Genomic DNA, 18,781 nt, shown 5'->3' with positions numbered 1-18,781 from the left:
AAGAAGGGTTTTGTTATCGTGCTTCTGTATTAAACGATCTTAGCCATCCCTTGTTAAAGGGTACACTGAGAAAGAAAGTCGTAGCCGGTTGATGTCCGGTGCACTGCGGCCACTTCCACCAACAAACTGCGGTGGTGGAAGGTCGGGAGGTAAGGCTAGCTTAAGGTGGTGGTGGTGGTGGAAGAAGTATCCGGCAATGGTGGTGGGCCTATGCTGCCTTCTTTTTTCTTGAAAAAATCTGTTTTTATTGTTATAAGAAACTCAGAACCTTTGGAAAATGAACTTCAGTTGTTTGGGTATCTCACTCAGCTAACATTGGTTGGTTAATCTCTCAGTGCTTAAGGGGGCAACAACTCAAAAGTTAAAATACAGGGGAGGAACAAGAATGAAAAGAAGAATGGTGTTTAGGAAGTCTGTATGATCTTTATTTTGTTAATCGGAATGCTGATTTCAGTTTGATGTCAAAATCATGACCGTCCGTTGTCCATTTATAATGCCAGTTTAATGAATTTTCTTTCCTCGTAGTTCTTAACGTAGAAGACTGCTTTCTCCAGTGAGGATCTCGTTACCATGCTTGTTTCATGCACTTCAAGAGGAAACAAACTTCTATCCTTGTTGGCCAGCCTCACTAGCTCGTACAGGTGGTATCGTAGTCATCTTGTGGTAACCGCAACTTTCTTCACGAAAGAAAATAGCCACACTTTTCTGGTTTTGTAGCCTACTTGGTTCTACATCAAAACATTTAACAAATATATTTGTCATAACCCAGATATGAAGCATGATTTGATGCGCCCTCGATTCGGAGGATGACATGGCCATGCTATTGAGAGGTATAACCTAAGATAACATAAACCCAATATTACATTTAGCTTTTAAATCCATCTCAAATATAACTAAATAAATAAAAATTTATTTTTATTATTTATTAAATAAAGTTAATATTGGTTCAGAGTGTTTAAATTCAAACATAAAAATGAAACTCATAATTCTCAGTATTCAAAAAATCACGGACTACAAATTCATAGTGAATTTAAAATACTAAAATTCTTTTACAAAATTGCTAAGCTTGCTAGCGCGAACTCCCAGCCACCAACCTTCGTCTTTTTTTTTTTTTTTTTTTTTTGCTAATACGGGTGGATCATACCTGACGGGTACGGATACACCCAATAAAGTCAAAAAATAGGATACCTCGGAGTGCCAAAGGCAGCTCCCCATCTCCAGTCCACAAGGTATCTCCGGAATGGCGAGCTACATACGCAGCCACCCAATCCACAGCACCATTGGCTTCACGGTAGATGTGCTTAGCCTGAAAGGCCCATCCATCCCTCGCCATAGTCCATATGTCACGAAGCAATGGGTGGTCACTGACTCACCCCTAGGGCCCTCTCGGATCCAACTGATAACGGTGGCTGAATCACCCTCTAGGATGATAGACCTAGCCTGTAGCACGCACCGGGCATGTCGAAGGCCCGCCCAGGCAGCTCTCAGCTCCGCGCTCGGAACCGAAGTGTCAAATAAATGACTGCCACCAACGGCCACAACCCTAGCGAAAGGGTCCCGAATGACAAAACCCGCACCTCCCCTGGTACCGCCATCCAGGACTGACCCATCAAAGTTGACCTTGAGGAAACTCGGGGGTGGGGGCTCCCAGGTGAAAAACACCGTGTGGGATACTGCCGAAGCATGGTAGGAGCCCCAGATGTCCCGAGCTGTCACGGTCCCTCCGGTGGTAGAGGTGTGAAACATCTCTGCCGCCTGACTACATGCACTCTCGACCACAAATCTCGGCGACATACATCGTTCACCGAATATACGGGCGTTCCTAGCCAACCAGATCTGGTAGGCAGTACAGCTCACTCGAGTCACCTCCTGACGAAGCGCTGGGGACTCCGAGCCCTGGCGCATGGCCTGTAAGAACTGGTCCCTACAGCTCCACACCGGTTGCGGAACCCCTGCCAGACGTCAAGTGTCCCTCGCCCATGAGCACCGAAACAAGGCATGGTCGACCGTCTCGGCCACACCGCAAACCCCACACTCCAGGGGGATCCTCAATCCTCGTCCGCCAAGTACTGCTCTCGTAGGAAGACGGTCCCAGACCACCTTCCAAAGGAACAGCGCAACCCTCGGGAGGAGGCCCAATCGCCAGATCCATGCACAATCAGGACCCGGCTCGTACTCCCGCCTAAGAATGCGGGAAAGGACACCCATCCTGACTCTAGGACTGGTCGAGGAACTCCACACTCGTACATCTGGTCCACCACTCTGTGGCAGAGGGAGGGAGCGAACCCGCTCCGCCAGATGCTCCCCGAAGAAACGGGCTAGTCGAATCTCGTCCCAACCGGCCGGCCTCCCCGGGGGTCATAAGATCACAGACCTGTAAACCCTCCCCAGCCTCGACACTGACAGTAGTCGGCCAACGGCACAAGGGGAGGCCATCAACCCATGGGTCCCTGGTCACATCGATGCTGCGGCCATCGCCTATCAGCCATCGGGTATGATCCGACACCATGGGCACATATCTCGCTATCTCGCGCCATAAAAAGGAGCATCTCCGCCCTCCTCGAACCCCGCCCTCCCGGCCTACCCCCCCATAGCGGGCAGTCATGATCCGGCTCCAGAAGCCCTGCGGCTCCAGGATGAGGCGGGAAGCATGCCGGGCGAGGAGCAGCTCTCCCAGGAGAGACAACACCCCAAGGCCACCCTCCCTGAGAGGGAGGCAAATACTCTCCCATGCCACCAGGTGCACCCCGCGGCCCCCACCAAGCGAGCCCCATAAGAAGCCCCGAATCAGTCGCTCAATCTTCAGAAGGGCTGATCTTGGTACCACCGTGTTGGTCATGAGATAGATAGGCATAGAGCCCAAAACAGACCTAATCAGCATAACTCTACCCATCATAGATAGAGACGCTGCTCACCAGCCCTCTAGCCTACTCTGGACCCGTTGCACCATCCCGGAGCACTCAGATGCACGCAGTCTCCTACCTGTAATCGGAACACCCAGGTATGTCCAAGTCCCATCCTGCTCAGGCATCTCCAGAATCCTCCGAATCTCACGTCGAACCCCGGGTGGCGAACTCGGGCTAAAGGAGATGGAGGATTTCTGGGCATTCACTCTCTGACCGGATGCATAGCAATAGGCGGCCAAAGCCCGCCTAATAGCCTGGGCGTCTGCTACGCGGGCACGCGTTAGGAGGAGGCAGTCATCAGCAAAAAGTAAATGTGATATCGGCTGGGCCCCTAGAGCTGGGACGTAAGCCTCCAACTCTCCGGCAGCACACGCAGCCCGCAATGAACGAGATAAGACATCAGAACAGATGATGAACAGGTACAGGGATAAAGGGCATCCCTGCCGAAGCCCCATCGTAGAACTAAAGAGTGGGGACGGAGAGCCGTTGATCAAGATGGAAAACCACGGACTCCGGACACACCCCATAACCCAACCAATCCAGGTCTCATGGAAACCCAGACTCTCCAAAGCTAGCCTAAGAAAACTCCACCTGATTCTATCATAAGCTCGTTCCATATCCAGCTTGATAGCCATCAGGCTTCGTCGCTTAGGGGCCCGTCGAAGGTCCCACATCATCTCTTGGGCCACCATAACGTTATCAGAAATACTCCTACCACCAACAAAAGCACCTTGCTTTTGACAGATAATGCCAGAGAGAAAGGGCTTCATACGATCCATCAGTATTCTTGCCACAACTTTGTATAAAGTAGTGCACAAACTGATCGGTCTAAAATGGCTCGGCTCGGACGCGTCCGCTCGCTTAGGTATTAGCGTGACAAATGTGGCCTTCCAGTCATCAGGCATACCCGACCGACTAAAGAAACACAAGACCGCTTCTACCACTACGGTCCGGACGATGCTCCAGTACCTACGGAAGAAGAAAGGGGGGAAGCCATCTGGGCCCGGGGCCCTGTCCTCACCCAGAGCCCAGACAGCCTCACGCACCTCCCCCTCCGTCACTGGTCGAACCAACAGTGCATTCTCAGCCACCCCGATTTGGGATTCAGCTCTCGGGAGCAGGCCGGCGACATCCGACCCAGTATCCTCCGTCCAACGGGAGCGAAAGAACTCGAGTAGGATGTGGCTGATCGCCGAGTCATCCTCCACCCAGCGACCCCGCTCATCCCGCAAGGAACGAATAGTGTTCCTCTGTCTCCTAATAACCGTCGATCGGTGAAAGAAACTAGTGTTTCGGTCACCCTCTCTGACCCACTGAATTCTGGATTTTTGTCTCCAGAAGATCTCATGTTAACGCAGGATCGAGTGATGGGTGGCGAGAAGTCCCCAGAGGCTTGCCATATCAGCCTCGGGGAGCGCGCCCACCTGATCTTCCCTACTTTGGAGGTCAGCAATCGCAGCCTCCACATCTTCCAGCTTCCTAAAAATATCACCTACGACCTCCCGGTTCCATCGACGTAGCCGTCGCTTGGTCAACTCCAGTTTTCGTGAAGCCCTCTGCATGGCGTCGCCGCGAACCGGCAGGCCCCAAGCTCCCCGGACAATGTCCCAGGATTGAGGGAAGGATAGCCAGACTTTCTCGAAACGGAATGGGCTCTGGTGCCACGAACCAGATACCGTCGAAAATAGCAAAGGACAATGGTCCGAAGCAATCCGAGAAAGATGACTAACCCTATAGGATGGGAATCTGATGAGCCAATCAGTGGAAGCAACAACCCTATCCAACCGCTCCCACACCCTAGCTCGTCCGGATTGGTTGTTACACCAAGTGAAACGCGGACCGGAGAAACCCAGATCTACTAGGCCGTTCCGCGAGAGGAAATCACGGAACTCCCTCCTATCCACAGAGTCAGTGAAGGCCCTGCCTCCTCGTTTCTCACACTCCTCCAAGATGCAGTTGAAGTCACCCACCATCGCAGACGGAAGTCCCTGTGTGATTAAGTGGGTGAGCTCGTCCCACAGAACCCTCCTAGTCCGATGGTTTGTACTAGCATACACTCCGCACAAGATCCACGGAGCAGCATTAGGTTCCGAGATGATCATGATGACCTGTTGGGAGCAGTTGTGGAATATGTCAACCGTAGCCACACCCCGCTTCCACAGAGCCACAATGCCCCCGGACAACCCCCGGGAATCTACAGCATATGACTCCCAGTCAACCTCTAACTGCCGTAAAACACGACTGAGTCCTCTACCGGATAGTCGTGTTTCATAGAGTAGGCAGATCTCCGGACTATAGATCTGGACCAACCGCCTAAAGGATGACATGAAGGCCGGCTTTGCCGCCCCCCTACAGTTCCACGCAAGAATCCTCATGGGGAAAAGTCCGAGAGGTCGGCCACAGGCACATCAACCCTCTGGGCCATAGGGACCATCACCACCTCGTGATTAGGGTCAGCCTGCTGACCCTCGTCCATACTAGTCCCGGACACGACTCGCAGCACAGCCGCCTTTACCCATTGAACGACAGTAGAGTGATCCACGGTCATGCGAGTAGCCCCCTCATGACCACTCAAATCACCTACCACCGGCTCCACCGGTGCAATCGTATCCCGCCCCATCAGAGGGTCACTCATAGGGCAGTCAACGCAGACGGGAACCACACTCGTCCTAGTCATATCACCCGGATCTGGCCCACCGGAGGCACCATCTCCCTGCCCCATATCCATCTCTAGAGAACCTAGGGTAGTGGGGCTCACAGACGGCGGATCCACCCCGGAGGCCTGGGCCCCAAAGTGGAACCCACCATCGCTGGGCCCCGCAGTCTGGGCCGCAGGCCCTGTGTCGGGCCCAATAAGGCCCGTTTGGGCCGTGAACAACGCCAGGCCCCCGCCCACGGGGGCCTTCCCAGGATCCTCCGCGCGTGGCCCAGCCAAGCTGGCCCAACCAACCTTCGTCTTTACTAATGCTATTTGCCTGAAGAAAGAGAAATAAAAATAGAGAGATATGAGCTAGAATCAGAATCATTTTTAAAATAAAATTATTTACAAATGATTCTATGTAACGGTTACATCCTATATTTATCGGGCCGTTGGATTGCATCTTGCCATATTATCTTGTTTGTCCCGTAAAAGTTTGATCAGGTTAGCTCATAGATTTCGAGAAAGTGTATGGATATTATATATTCTTCCCGGATATTTTGGCATAAGGGAGCACTTTGAGAAAATACGGTCACATAGATACGTAACTGGGGCTCGGTTTGGTGCTTTGTTTTTTTTAATCTGACAAAAAAAAAGGCGATCTTGTAATCGCAGAAATTATTCATCATGATAGGAGCCAATTTAACATATAAAGAAAATAATTTAACTTTTTTACTCATCATTTTTTTTCTTTTTTATAAAAAAACATTTTTTAATGATTTAGTACTAAACTACATCATCTCGAGACTTTGTCCAAGCATACCTACTTCAAACTGAATAATTACTTATTTACATAAACATATTCTAATAAAAAATTGTTTCCTTTTGCTTGACAGTGGTATGAACAAAAAAATAATATGAAATACCATAAAGCTGCTGTTATCCATTTTCTCTATTTGAGCTCAGGAAGTATTTCCCATCATTAAAGCCTTTTCCTCCCAAATAGAATTAGAAGTTGAGTTAATCTATTAGTCAACTGGAGAAACGAGCAATTTGCTTGCTGATAAAAAAAGAAAAGGAACTTACAAACATTTTATCCAATCACTGCATGCATGAATATATTTTTTATAAAGGTAAAAGAAAACATCTACCATCTATGAAGAAAATTAAAACTGTAAACCTATTGACAGTGCCAGGGAGACAAGAAATGAAAGTCTGCACACCCAAAGAAAAAAACTTTACTTTTTTTATCGACTTTGATTATATCAAGTGATTGGGGGCATGCAGGAAATTTTTATGGAGTCTGTATTTGTCGGGCTCTTATGAGACAGGATCTCTACTCAATTGCACAAGCTAATTTTTTTTTCCGTTTTATAAATATCGTAGGACTTATTTGGTTTAAATAAAAAATATTTTTTTATTAAAATATTTTTTTAAAAAAACTGCTGTTTGGATATATGATGTCTTAAAAAATAATTTTTATATGTTTAATTAATTATATAAAAATCAAACATTGCATAATGGCTCATATTTGGTTGAGCGTAGAAAGTTGTATAAAACATTTATCATGCCCTTGGCAAAAGAAAGTTCCTACTTCGTTCTTATAAAAATTTTACAATATTTAAATTAGATTTTTTCATTTTTTACCTGAGTTTTTTTATAAAATATAAAAATCTTATATTATCTCTCTTTTTTAATTTTAACTAAATATAAAATATTTTTTTGCTAAAAATGGATAATTCATACTATACGGATACGAATACACCCAGCAGAATTTGCAAACGAAAGGTTTCAGAATGCAACGAGCTCGTCATCCTTACCAATCTATAGGGTGCCTTTTGAGTGGCTCGCAACATACATCGCCACCCGGTCTGCCGCATTCGTCTATTTCTCTTCTCCCGCTCCTTTATTGCGAGCTAAATAAGCACTTAATATTAATAAATGCTGATACGGTGGATTTGCATGGGGAAGCCCTGTTCTGTTTGCCCAGCTAACCTGTGGATGGCCGAGCGGTGCGGACTCCAAATCAAAGATAAAAGTAGATTTAAAAATCCGATGGTCCACCGGAGAGGATCCAATACAACATGAATTCGAAGAAATCACCTTGTAGATCAAATAAAGAAACGGACAAACATTTCCCGAGCTCCATTTCTTGCAATTCAAATTGCAGCGGATCCGCTTCTTGTATGTACTACCTCCGTCTCCCTCCCGCTCAATAGACCTCTCGCCATTTCTTGGACCAGAGGCTATTCTTCTTCTTGCCCAGCTAAAGCTCCTGCCCCAAGGGCTTGGTACTCTCTCATTCTTAGCGCTAATTAAATGGATATTTTGTTTAATTCCGATGCTGATGTACTGGTTTTTGATTCTTGTTCCTTTTTTTCCCTGGAAGAGGGGAAGTGAGTACTCTTTTCCTTAGGTATGATTTCTTGCTCAGATAGTTCTGCTTTCTCAGTTGATTGGAATTAGACTGTAATTTTTCCACTTCTTGGTCTGTCTGGAAATTATAAAAGTTATTGTATTTTGGTGCTGAAGCTGGACTTTGTGGTGATTTTTGGATTTTCTTGGGTTATTGGACTCTGAGCATCTTGATTTATGTAGCTGCTAAAGAGTTATATCTTGTTCGTCCCTGTGATGGGTTGGGAGGGTTTCAGCAGCTAATAGTTTGTGCGCAAGATGAGAAAGAAGCTATGCCACCGAAACCACTCAACCCTACTTTTGCGTTTCTTTATTTCTGCTAGTAGTTGCTTCTATGTGTTGAACCAAAAAGCTCAGAGGCCAATAATGCATGCCATTTGCAGGTCATCTACTTTTAAGTAATTCATAAGGCGATCACTTCGTTTCATGATATTGTAAATAGGTCATGCTATAAAGGCAAACTAAGAACCATTAACTTTGAGCTCGCATACACGTTTGATTCCCAGAATGTTTTTGCAATTTGTTTCTTGTTGAGTTGCCTGCAAAATGAAAAAACTGGTTAACAATCTGTTTAGCTATTAGCATCCTTCGCTTATTAGGAGAAGACTTGATGATTCAAAAGGAAACTTAATAAGTGATACCTATACCTACCACATGAACGATAAAAATGGGTAACAAGTCTTTCAGGCTAGATTTTCTCGCTTGGTGAAATTCCATACAATCATCATGAAAAAAAAAGATTATGCTATATATGTTTAAACTAAGTTTTTCCATATAAGAACTCAATATACATTTGAGGATTTATTATAAAAAAAATTTGTAAATGGTGTTGTAGTTTGGTCATACTTCAAGCATGTAATACTTTTTTATGATTGCCCATGTGATTTAAACGAACAGAAATAGAGGAGCATTGGAGATTTTAAATAGTCACCTTGGTATACATACTTCACCAGCCAGAAAGGAGGAATAAAAAGAACATCCATAAAAGAGCACTTCAAATCAATATTGATCTTCTAGCATCCACCATGAATCAGGTTGTTTTTTCTAATGTATGAATTGTTGTGTGGATAATTTGTGGCATACTGTCATGCTAATGACATTTCAGCATGAGCTTGATGTTTGGAAAACCCAAAAGCTGATGTAGTATATTGCATATGGTGCTAACTGATGTTAAGTAATATGCACCAACTCTTAGAGCCAAAATGTTAGAACAATCTCTAGCACCCATCTGCACCTTTCTATACTTGATTCTCAATTTGTTTTTGCATTGATCTAGGAAGTAAACTCATGGGGGATAAATCAAATAAAACTTCTGTAGTCCCTTCTAGAAAGGTTTGTTACTTGTGCTTCTCATCATTTTTTTCTCGCAAAATGAAAATATGGGATCTGTTTTCACATGCTTGCACATGTTCCTTGTACTTGCAGCCATTGAAGTTCACACCGAAAGTTCCACCCCATAAAAGAGCAAAGCCTGCAATTACGGACATGTTAGTTCTTGTAGTTTTGCTGCAAATTGTAGTCTCGCTCTTCATTTAGGCATTTATCCTAAAATTTTTATTGTTTGCCATGTTATTCATAGGAAACCACTGAATGAAGCAGAAAATATTGTTGACAAGGAGCTTCTGCAGAGATTGAAGGTGCTTTTAGTTTTTTGCTCTGCTATCCTATGTTACACGGTAATCAAACTTAGTTTTCTCAAAGTCTATAATGTTTATTCTGTTTTCAGCTGTCTCATGAAGGTTTGGGAAGGAAATCTGCCAAGACTCCTAGAAAGTGTAAGTAGTTTTCATCTCTGTAATTTATATTGTTGTGTTGAACAATCCATGACCTTTAAGTGTTGATGTCTAATATGTAGTGGAAGCATGAAATTGTATTTGTTATCTTTATGTCTTTTTGAGTTTCTTTTTGTCCATATTTTTCGAATTGTATAGGCCTTTACCAAACTTTTGATGTTGTGACGTGAGATCTTAATAAGGTAATTCTGGAATCACATAGGCTATGCTTTACTTGTTCGTTTGTTGGATCCAATCTGACCTACTCATATCAACAAAGGGGTGAAAGAGTTGTCTCAAAACAGCGGCCATGTTGAACCAAGCTTACCCTTGCCTAATACTTATGTTCTAGTGTATTAGTCAAGGCCAAAGGTCAAATATAGAAAGTATGGTCAATAATTTAAATAGAACAAATAGATATGCTTATATTAATTTCAATATATTGGCATCAGTGGTAGTAACAGCCAGTTTGGTTTCAATCTTGTGTCATATGCCTTCCTATAAGCTGATCCAGCTTGTTGGTAAACTCAAACTTAACTTTTGTTGGTACATTTCCTTTAAGTGCACCAAACTAGTAAAGTCATACCCAGCTACTTAGGGCAACTATCTCACATGACATGGTAAATGTTTGCTTTTCTTTTTTTAGTTGTCTACTAGTGATTTTGTATTAGCTCGATGGTCTAGCCTAGCTAGTGGAGTGGGTGCAAGAATGAGGTTTGATGAAATAAGTTGTATATTTCTTGCAGTTTATGTTATCTTAGGAAAAAAATAATTGGAAAAAAATGAAGTTCAACATTGGATCAACTCCATAACATGACAAAGCCTGCTTCTATGTATAAAGATTATAATTAAGTACATAATACATGGGATATAGGCTTTTTGTATTAATATACCAGTGCTAGTGGCTGATGCAGGTTATTTTTTGGTTATTTTTGTTGTTTAGATATGCTAATATTAAAGTTTAGTTTGGTTTGAGTGGGTGTTGGCAGAAAAGCAGAAACATTGGTTATTGGAATTCAGATGTAGACTTATAAATATTGGCACTATTTTAAGTCATGTTAACTAGATCGGGCTTAATTATGTGGAGTGTCTAGCTAAATTTTCAGTTCATATCTATGTAATGATATGGATAAGTTCTTTTGTTGTCCTTGTACTTTTTGTTGGTGGTGTATGTGAATCCTCAGAGTAATGCAATTCGTGTGTAATCTTGACACTAGAGCTAAAGTATTGTGAAAAACCATAAGGCTGGGCTACTTATGGATCAAAATATTAGAACGAGAGAGAGAGGGCATATGAACATAAAATGCACGTAGTAGGAGGATGTTAAGGTCTATATATTGGGTGGCCTATTATAATGTAAAATAAACTAAATGAGGACTTTTTGTACAACTTAGGGATCTACAATAGAAAATAGGGTCTTTTCCATGTATACCCTCCAAAATATACAAAATTGTATGAATACCCTCATAAAATTACTATTGCATGCATACCCTCATAAAATACTCATTTTGCATGTATACCCTTTTTTCTTTTTTCTTTATATATGTACTCATACCATTTAACGTCGTTAAAAATAAATGATTTAAATTTGAAATGGCTAGAATATCTTTATAGGTAGACACGCAAAAAAAAAAAAAAACTTATAAGGATATACATACAAATAGCAACTTTACAAGGGTATTAATGCAATTACACATATTTAAGAGGGTATACACTTAAAAAAATCCAATAAAAATGATCAAAATTCAGTAAAGATAATTTAGCTGTTCATGATAAAAAAAGTGGCAAAAAAAGATTAATATTATCATGTCACATGATCTCATGTAAATATCAATTCCTATAGAATGAATCATATTGCTTTTATGAAATTCTCGCCTCAAAAACAAACATCTCAACATTTACAAATTACTAAAAAATATTTTACTAATCTAAGCATCTATAATTAATTTAAATTTGATATGCTTTAATTTTTTTAAAAATAATGAAGAATATGTGGATGTCATAAATTCAATAATGATAATTATATCAAAATCAAATGGAGAATAGCATTACCAAAATAATCACCTAATATTCCAACTCGACCAAGTCACGATCTTAAAAAAGAAAATTGAGAATGGGGCTCAATCTTTTTTACTCGTCGATCCAACTGAATCATAAAAGACTCGGCAAATTTTAACTGAGTTTTGATTTTTTTTAATAGTTTTTTTTGAATATATACCATTCTAAATATGAGAAATTGCATAAATACCCTTGTAAAGTTGCTATTTGCATATATACCCTTATAATTTTTTTTTTTGCATATCTACCCATAAGGATATTTCAGTCATTTTAGTTATAAACCATTTATTTTTTAACGACGTTAGATGGTATGAGTACATATGGAAAAAAGAAAAAAAAGAATATACATGCAAATAGTAATTTTACGAGGGTATTCATGCAATTTCATATATTTAGGAGGGTATACATGCAAAAAACTCTAGAAAATAATTGTAAATAGCTTGTGGATGCAATGTTTGACCTAAATGTGTTACATATGTGATATCAATATAAAATAACGAAGCACCTCTTTATATCCGTGCTGGCTTGCCTCCTTTATCTCTTAGTGGACTAAAAAGTAGAAATCAATAGTTTGTCAGGTAGATGATATAAATGCTTGAGGTTTCATGGGTCTTCCTGAAATAAGCCAAATCTTCATAAATGTTAAGTGAAAAAGTAGGAGTATAGAAATAAATAATACATCATGACACAAGTTTTTGTATATTTTATTCTGTTGAAAAGGTGCCAAGTATGAAATTTAGTGCTTATCCATTTATTTGTTATGATATAAGGGGGTAGGAATGGTGAAGGCAACCCCTAAGTTGGAAGAAAAAACACATGCAAATGCCAATCAACCTACATAATAATGTGAGATTGTGCAAATATGCGATCTTGATTAGCATAAGATATTGTATTATGTTTTTTTTCCCATGGGATATGGGAATCTTCAAAAAAAATACAGAAGCTAATATTTGAATACAAGTCAGAGGGATCACAAGTCTAATCTATATGCATGTTGACTATGAGCTTAAAGGAGATGGAACATAAGAGATCAAGCAATTGTTGTTTGGAGATATTGAAGATAGGATGGTAGAAGTTCATGGCCAACATGAAGAACCAAGGTTCACCAATTGGTACTAGGGTTTGTATTGGCCAGCGACCGGTTCAATACAATACGTACCTGGTTCAATACAATACTGGTACGTACCGTACCAAGCTAGGGCATAAAACCAAGGGAGGGAGAGGGAGAGGGAGAGGGGGGAGAGGGTGAAGAGATAGAGAGGAGGGAGGGGGAGAGAGGGGCTTATGGAGATGGGGAGAGGGAGAAGGAGAGGAAGAGAGAGAGAGGGAGGGACATAGGGTGAGGGAGTGGTGGAAAGAGAGGGGGGCTTTTTGAGAGGGGGAAGGAGGGAGAGGGAGGAAGAGAGAGAAGGAGGGAGTGAGGGAGGAGAGAGGAGGGCTTACCTTGAGGGTGACAGCATTGGTTGGTGTCAAAGAGGGGGGATAGAGAGAGAGAGAGCATCGAAGAGTGGGGAGAGCAAGCGAGCATGAGGTAGGGAGCCCTCTCAAAGGCTATCGAACCATTGAAGCAGTGGGGGGCTGAGGTGAAGGAGTTTTACAAATCAATCCGATCCGATAAACCAAACCATCCTAATTTGGTGCAGTTGGATTTGGTATGGGCCGAACCACCTGGTTCGGATTGGTTCGGTGCACATTGTGAGGAATATTAATGAATGAACCATGCAATTTTTTTGCACATCTATGTGGTCATCATAAGGTAAGTCGAGAAACTATCTTTTAATTAACACCGCAGATTGAGTGTTTATTCTTGAAGGAACTTAGTATCAAATGGAGCTTTTTTGTGGGGTATTTCTAATGCCTATTATCCAAAAGGCATGATTGATCAAGTATGTATACTTACTGTGAGGAGAGAAGGAATCCTCAAGGACTAGGAACTTGCTGTCTGCCAAGGCTGTTCATCTCAATTTAGCTTCTAGTATGCTGCGTAGGTAAATGCAAAAGAAACATCATTAGAAAAATTCATAATCATTTGGCTAGAGTAGTGTCATTATGTTGCTGCTAGATGAATGCTGTTAGAACTTCGAATAGGCTATAAAATGTTATCTCTCTAGTGGAAATGCTCAACCGGTTGCAGGAACTTTGTTTGATTATCTTGAAAGCAACATGCACTAAAAGGAGGGTTTGACAGATTTAGAGTAGTATGAGTGTAAAGAGGTCAGTATGTACCTTTGATCCTCAAAGATCAGGGAAAAGCCATCTTCAAGACAGAGTTATGATCTTTCCATCATCAATGCCATACTCTAGAATGAAGCCAGAAGGAAATTAGTTTTTGAAGCACTCCATCAAACCATTAGGCGAATGTCCTAGCTTCATAGACTACTTGCAGTTGTTGGGCACCTTTCATGGTAACAGGCTCCTAAAACACGAGCCACTTGAAAAGCTTAAGACCTCAGTAAAAGTGGTTTGTGATGTTTGTCAATTTGGATAAGTGAGTTTTCCCAATAAGATTTTGTGAAAGAATTGAAACTACAAAAACTCGGTTCTAGCTTTAAAAATGTTCAATTAAACAGCAATCAGGAGCATGACAGCTTGTGTGCTTAGGACAGTAATTTGGGGAAGAAGCAAAGCATCATTTGCTTTATATGGGAAAGGCATATGGGAGATACATCACTATGAATTTTAATGCAAACTTAAATAGCTATAATGTTTGCCATTGTGCGCTTGTAATCGGGTGTTCATCAAAAATACATGTTGTTTTGATAGTGCTAAATCTTTCTGGGATGATTAAATAACTTAATCAGCATTTAGCATGGTGCCCTGTTACTGTAACATCGAAGCAATGTTTTGCACCAAATGCAACATGAGCGTGTAACCTCTGAGAATATGGAGCGGTTCTTTGGAGGCTAATTATGATAAATTTATGGTTAAAAATAAGAATATCAAGAACTATTAGTAGTAGTATATATGCAGTTGAGGTTTTAGTCAAACTCAATGACAAATAAGATGCCCAAAGGCACAAGCTTTTCCTATGCTGTCCTTATTGTTCAGTAAATGAAAATGAAGATGAGGATTGATAAGGTGGAGATTATTACAACTGCATGCTAAGAAGACTGGAGTAAAATTAAGACAATAGTATGCCTAGCAAGGTTGTATGGATTAAACTGTCTTGTAAGACTGAACTTTTAAGGTGATTGTGAGGTAAAACTAGAAAAAAACTATAAGATTAAATTAGTGGTAACTTTGTGGTCCCACATATAGGGGAAGAAGCAATGGGGATGAACTTACACTGTCTAGACTTGTGATTGCATGAAAGGCCCAGAGGCTACATAAAAGTGGATAGGAATTGTAGAAGGATAATTGAAGATACTAATCTTCAAGAACATGCATGTTTTTGGAAATTGGATGTCAGGAGGTTCATAAGGCCAAACTTGAATAGATGGTTAAGGCTTTATAATCAAAGTTCATTGTCAAATTTGTCAACTGTTGAATATCCATGATCTTCCTAATGTAGAAGCTCATTTCCTTGGCTTTATATAACTTATTGCTTAAGAAATGTTGCAATCCTTTAATGGAGTTGTGAATATTGTGACATCAAAACATGCAAAGGGATAACTAGGCAAATATGTTAATTTTTTTTAGTTGAAAGTGATTGATGTATCAAATATGTATGTCTTCTTGAGCAAGTGCACTGTCCTTAACTGAAAGCCATTCATGCTAACATATCTGTTGCCCAAGAACTTTGAACTTTCAGAATCCAGCTGTCTTTTAAGCCATTGCTGGGCTTGTCATATTACTGTACTCACTAGTTCAACATTTTTCTGTACGACTTTTCTTATGGACACCAGTATGCAGACAATCTTATTGACGCTCTCCACATGAACCATCTAAAATTTTGGTTCTTACTGAACAACAACATTTTTGCACATCAAATATGATTTTTAAAATTGGACAATCGATTCCTAGTTTTATTTATTGTAGAAAGATAAGCAGGTAACCATAGTTCTATATTAGCACTTCAAAACTATGATTAGTGGATATACAAGAAGTTCAAAGATGGCAAAGTTCCATTCAAAGCAAGAGTTTGATTTTGGAACACTAACAATCTCTTACCAAGCCGAAGACTCATGTTTCCCCTCTTTCACAAGCTGATCTTTGGAGGGATTGATCTTGGATGCGCCTGTTGGAATGTGATTGCAATTTGGCCTCAAGTCTTTAAATATAATCCGATAAAATTTGAAAATATTTTTGACTGTTGGAAAGGCCGAATGAGAGGATGGGAACGTGGGTTTGGTTTATCCTTTGGTTAACAATTCTCACCCTTGTTTAATATCCTCTTCTGCACCAAAGATGGATAAATGGCGCACAGTATTAGAGCAGGAATTTGGTGACTCAATTTTATATCATGTAAGACGTTTCAGTACCTTCGTATGTTAACTGCTATTTAACCTTTATTCTCAACTGCATTATCTATAGCCTCCTAGACCCATCTGTTCACTGGATTCTGTGTGCTATATGTTTGAACCTGTGTAAGAAACCAGTACATAAATCAATGTTTTAAGTCTTGGTATCGGGTCCATTATGGTACCTTATTTGTACAGCTCCCATACCGACACATCGTACAGTATTGGAGTCGGAACAGCAGCCATACTGAGCCCTCGTACCATCCTGGTAACATACTGGGACGGTATGGTATGCCACCTATCACCCAGGATGGCTCAGTACTTAAAATGATAATGAAATTTATGGTTCTTGTACCCATGATCCTCTAATTTGCAGTGAAGCCAATGCACATCAATGGAGGTGAATCAACATCTATAAGGTCATTTGGCATTTCTCCTGGCAGTATTGATGGAAGCAAACATCAAGGTCCCATGTTCAACAACCATCTCATTTTCTGATTTGACTTAGCAGATGGTTTACTATCCTCAAACAATGGAATACTTTTTTTTCCCCTGCAGATAGCAATGATATGGACACCCCATTATCGAAGAAAAAATATGTTCAGCCATGGGTGAGTGACCAGAGTTTGTTCTGTCTTATATATGATGTCTGCATGAAACTGATAAAAACAAGGGATTGCTGTGTTTGTGCTTGCACTTGCTGCTGCAGAAAAAGGACTCGTATATTCCAGTCACTCTTCCTTTGAGGACGTCAGATGACATAGATCCAGGTAGATCTTAATTTAGCTCCGAGAACCGTCTTGCTAAAAAATGATCACTCATTGTATCAAAAATTGATTGCCTGCAGAAGTTCTTGATGAAGAGGAATTCGGGGAGGCTTCTGCAAGTTTAACTCAAGATGAGACGTGTATTAAGCCAGCTGAAGAGCTTGGTCTGTTGGTATGTACCTATCAGTACTCCTTGGATGAATATATGCAGTACTTTGACTCTTTTATTTGCTACGACAGGAGGAAAGTGAGAAGAAACCACGGATGCTCTTTTTCCAGCTACCTGCATCTTTTCCATTCAAAAAGTTGCCTGCTGTTGGTGGGAGGGGGAAAGAGATCGAAGGACAAAAGAGTGCCTTGGAGAAGGGATGTGGTTTGCAAGAGCTGCCTGCAGGATTCATGGGGAAAATGATGGTGTATAAGAGTAGCATTGTTAAGATGAAGCTGGGAGACACCCTTTTTGATGTGAGTACAGTTCAACAGGGACTATCTTACACTCTGCATTTATTTACTATCAGGCATGGTATCATCGAGGTTGGGAGTTGTAGCATAGAGTTCATTCCAGGTCAATGACAGATGCCATGTATCAGTAAGGTAGGCTTGAGAGTAAGGTACTACAGTATCTGGTGGTAATGGTTCATCCACTGGATTCAGGTTGGACCAGACAGAATTGCATGGTCATAGCTTTCAGATGGTGATTCATTGAACTGTCAGTTCTTGAAGCGTACTCTTTTTGGTGGGCCCTACCTGAGTTGTAAATATCTGGATGCCCAATGGGAATATCTCCCATTGGGCATGCTGTTGATGCCAGTACCAAATTTGCAGGCATTCCTTGGCCCGATGGCCTAGTACTGTTTAAGCGCCCTGTCACATTCAATAGCTTGGAAACTGGGATATTGATTTGCAGTGTAGAGTGGCTTTATGTAACCTAGCACATGTACCTTATATGCCTTTCCAGTAGTTGCTTAGAGATTCCACAGCTCCAAGCAATGGCACTAGCTCGAAATACATTTTCTAACATTTATTTTATGGTTGCAGGTTTCTCCAGGCGTGAACTGCATCTTTCCTCAGGATGTTGCAGCAATAAACACTAAAGAGAAGCACTGTTGCATTCTTGGGAACATTGATAGGCATGTTGTAGTAACCCCAGATCTGGATTCCCTCTTGGATGGTATATAGGATTAATATTGCTGTCAGTTTGGCTGTCTGTAATACATGTTTGGTCATGTAAATTTCATCCATGTATAGATAATGCCCCTTTATGCTGGAACTCTAGTCCACCTACATTCAAGATTGAAGCTAGCTGCTGTGCAGTAATCACCAACATGTGTTTCTTATATACAAAAATGGGTTAACGTTCAATCTCTTAGTTACTTTCCTATGATATATGATGACTTAGCCACTTCTGTTGTCTATCTTCTGGAATAACTGAAGCTTTATTAAGATTTGAATACCGCAAGATACAGGAAAGGTTTTAAAATCAGTTAAATGAAATAGACATCAAAAAGCCATATTTGCCGATTTGAATGCCCAGCTGTTCTGCTCTTGCTGAGCTTCCTTGAATGGCCAGATGCCTCTCCTACAGATTGTAGCAATCTGTTAGCCTCGTCATCAAAGAAAGAACATGTTCAGCCATGGGTGAGTGATTGACCCCTTTCCTTTGTCATATCTTCCCTTCTCTAGTTACTCTTCTGCATGTAGCTTTCTAGGCGTCGAGAAATGGATGTGATTAGATGATTAGGCTTTTTTTTTACGTTTAATACTTGCAGCAGCAGAATGAGGGCCTTCCTCCGGGATCAGGTGACATAGATGAATTATTAGCAAG

The 18,781-nt window shown here is 41.4% G+C and overlaps 2 protein-coding genes across 7 annotated transcripts; one reads left to right on the top strand and one right to left on the bottom strand.

Annotated features, from left to right (window-relative positions):
* Nucleotides 1-4,255: 4,255 nt before the first annotated feature.
* LOC148700676 (uncharacterized) lies at nt 4,256-5,281 on the bottom strand. The gene has a single exon (XM_088707907.1). The coding sequence runs from the start codon at nt 5,279-5,281 to the stop codon at nt 4,256-4,258; it is 1,026 nt and encodes a 341-aa protein (XP_088564033.1).
* A 2,232-nt stretch (nt 5,282-7,513) lies between these two features.
* LOC103696832 (uncharacterized) lies at nt 7,514-18,318 on the top strand. Of its 6 annotated transcripts, XM_088706895.2 has the most exons (13): nt 7,691-7,835; nt 7,934-7,960; nt 9,236-9,291; nt 9,385-9,446; nt 9,539-9,596; nt 9,686-9,734; nt 16,388-16,478; nt 16,566-16,655; nt 16,748-16,800; nt 16,899-16,959; nt 17,037-17,128; nt 17,197-17,421; nt 17,995-18,318. In XM_088706895.2, the coding sequence occupies exons 6-13, from the start codon at nt 9,693-9,695 to the stop codon at nt 18,133-18,135; spliced, it is 795 nt and encodes a 264-aa protein (XP_088563021.1). In that variant the 5' UTR covers nt 7,691-7,835; nt 7,934-7,960; nt 9,236-9,291; nt 9,385-9,446; nt 9,539-9,596; nt 9,686-9,692; the 3' UTR covers nt 18,136-18,318. The 6 variants fall into 6 exon arrangements, with proteins under 6 accessions (XP_088563020.1, XP_008776776.2, XP_088563023.1 ...); XM_088706894.1 differs by lacking the exon at nt 7,934-7,960 and having other exon boundaries at nt 7,514-7,835; XM_088706893.2 differs by lacking the exon at nt 16,388-16,478 and having other exon boundaries at nt 7,698-7,835.
* The last annotated feature ends 463 nt before the right edge of the window (nt 18,319-18,781 follow it).

Source organism: Phoenix dactylifera, chromosome 11, assembly GCF_051530095.1.
Source record: "Phoenix dactylifera cultivar Ajwa chromosome 11, Ajwa_hap1_PhDact_Kaust_v1.1, whole genome shotgun sequence".
NCBI classification, from domain to species: Eukaryota; Viridiplantae; Streptophyta; class Magnoliopsida; order Arecales; family Arecaceae; genus Phoenix; species Phoenix dactylifera.
This window is presented reverse-complemented; position numbering and strand designations above follow the sequence as displayed.

Bases quoted from the DNA above. Each gene is read 5' to 3' on its own strand.
- LOC148700676 (XM_088707907.1), bottom strand. From the start codon at position 5,281: ATGAGGATTCTTGCGTGGAACTGTAGGGGGGCGGCAAAGCCGGCCTTC.
- LOC103696832 (XM_008778554.5), top strand. From the start codon at position 9,247: ATGGGGGATAAATCAAATAAAACTTCTGTAGTCCCTTCTAGAAAG. The intron at 9,597-9,685 runs GTGCTTTTAGTT...TTCTGTTTTCAG, and splicing joins AGCTTCTGCAGAGATTGAAG to CTGTCTCATGAAGGTTTGGG. The intron at 17,129-17,196 runs GTATGTACCTAT...TTGCTACGACAG, and splicing joins CTGAAGAGCTTGGTCTGTTG to GAGGAAAGTGAGAAGAAACC.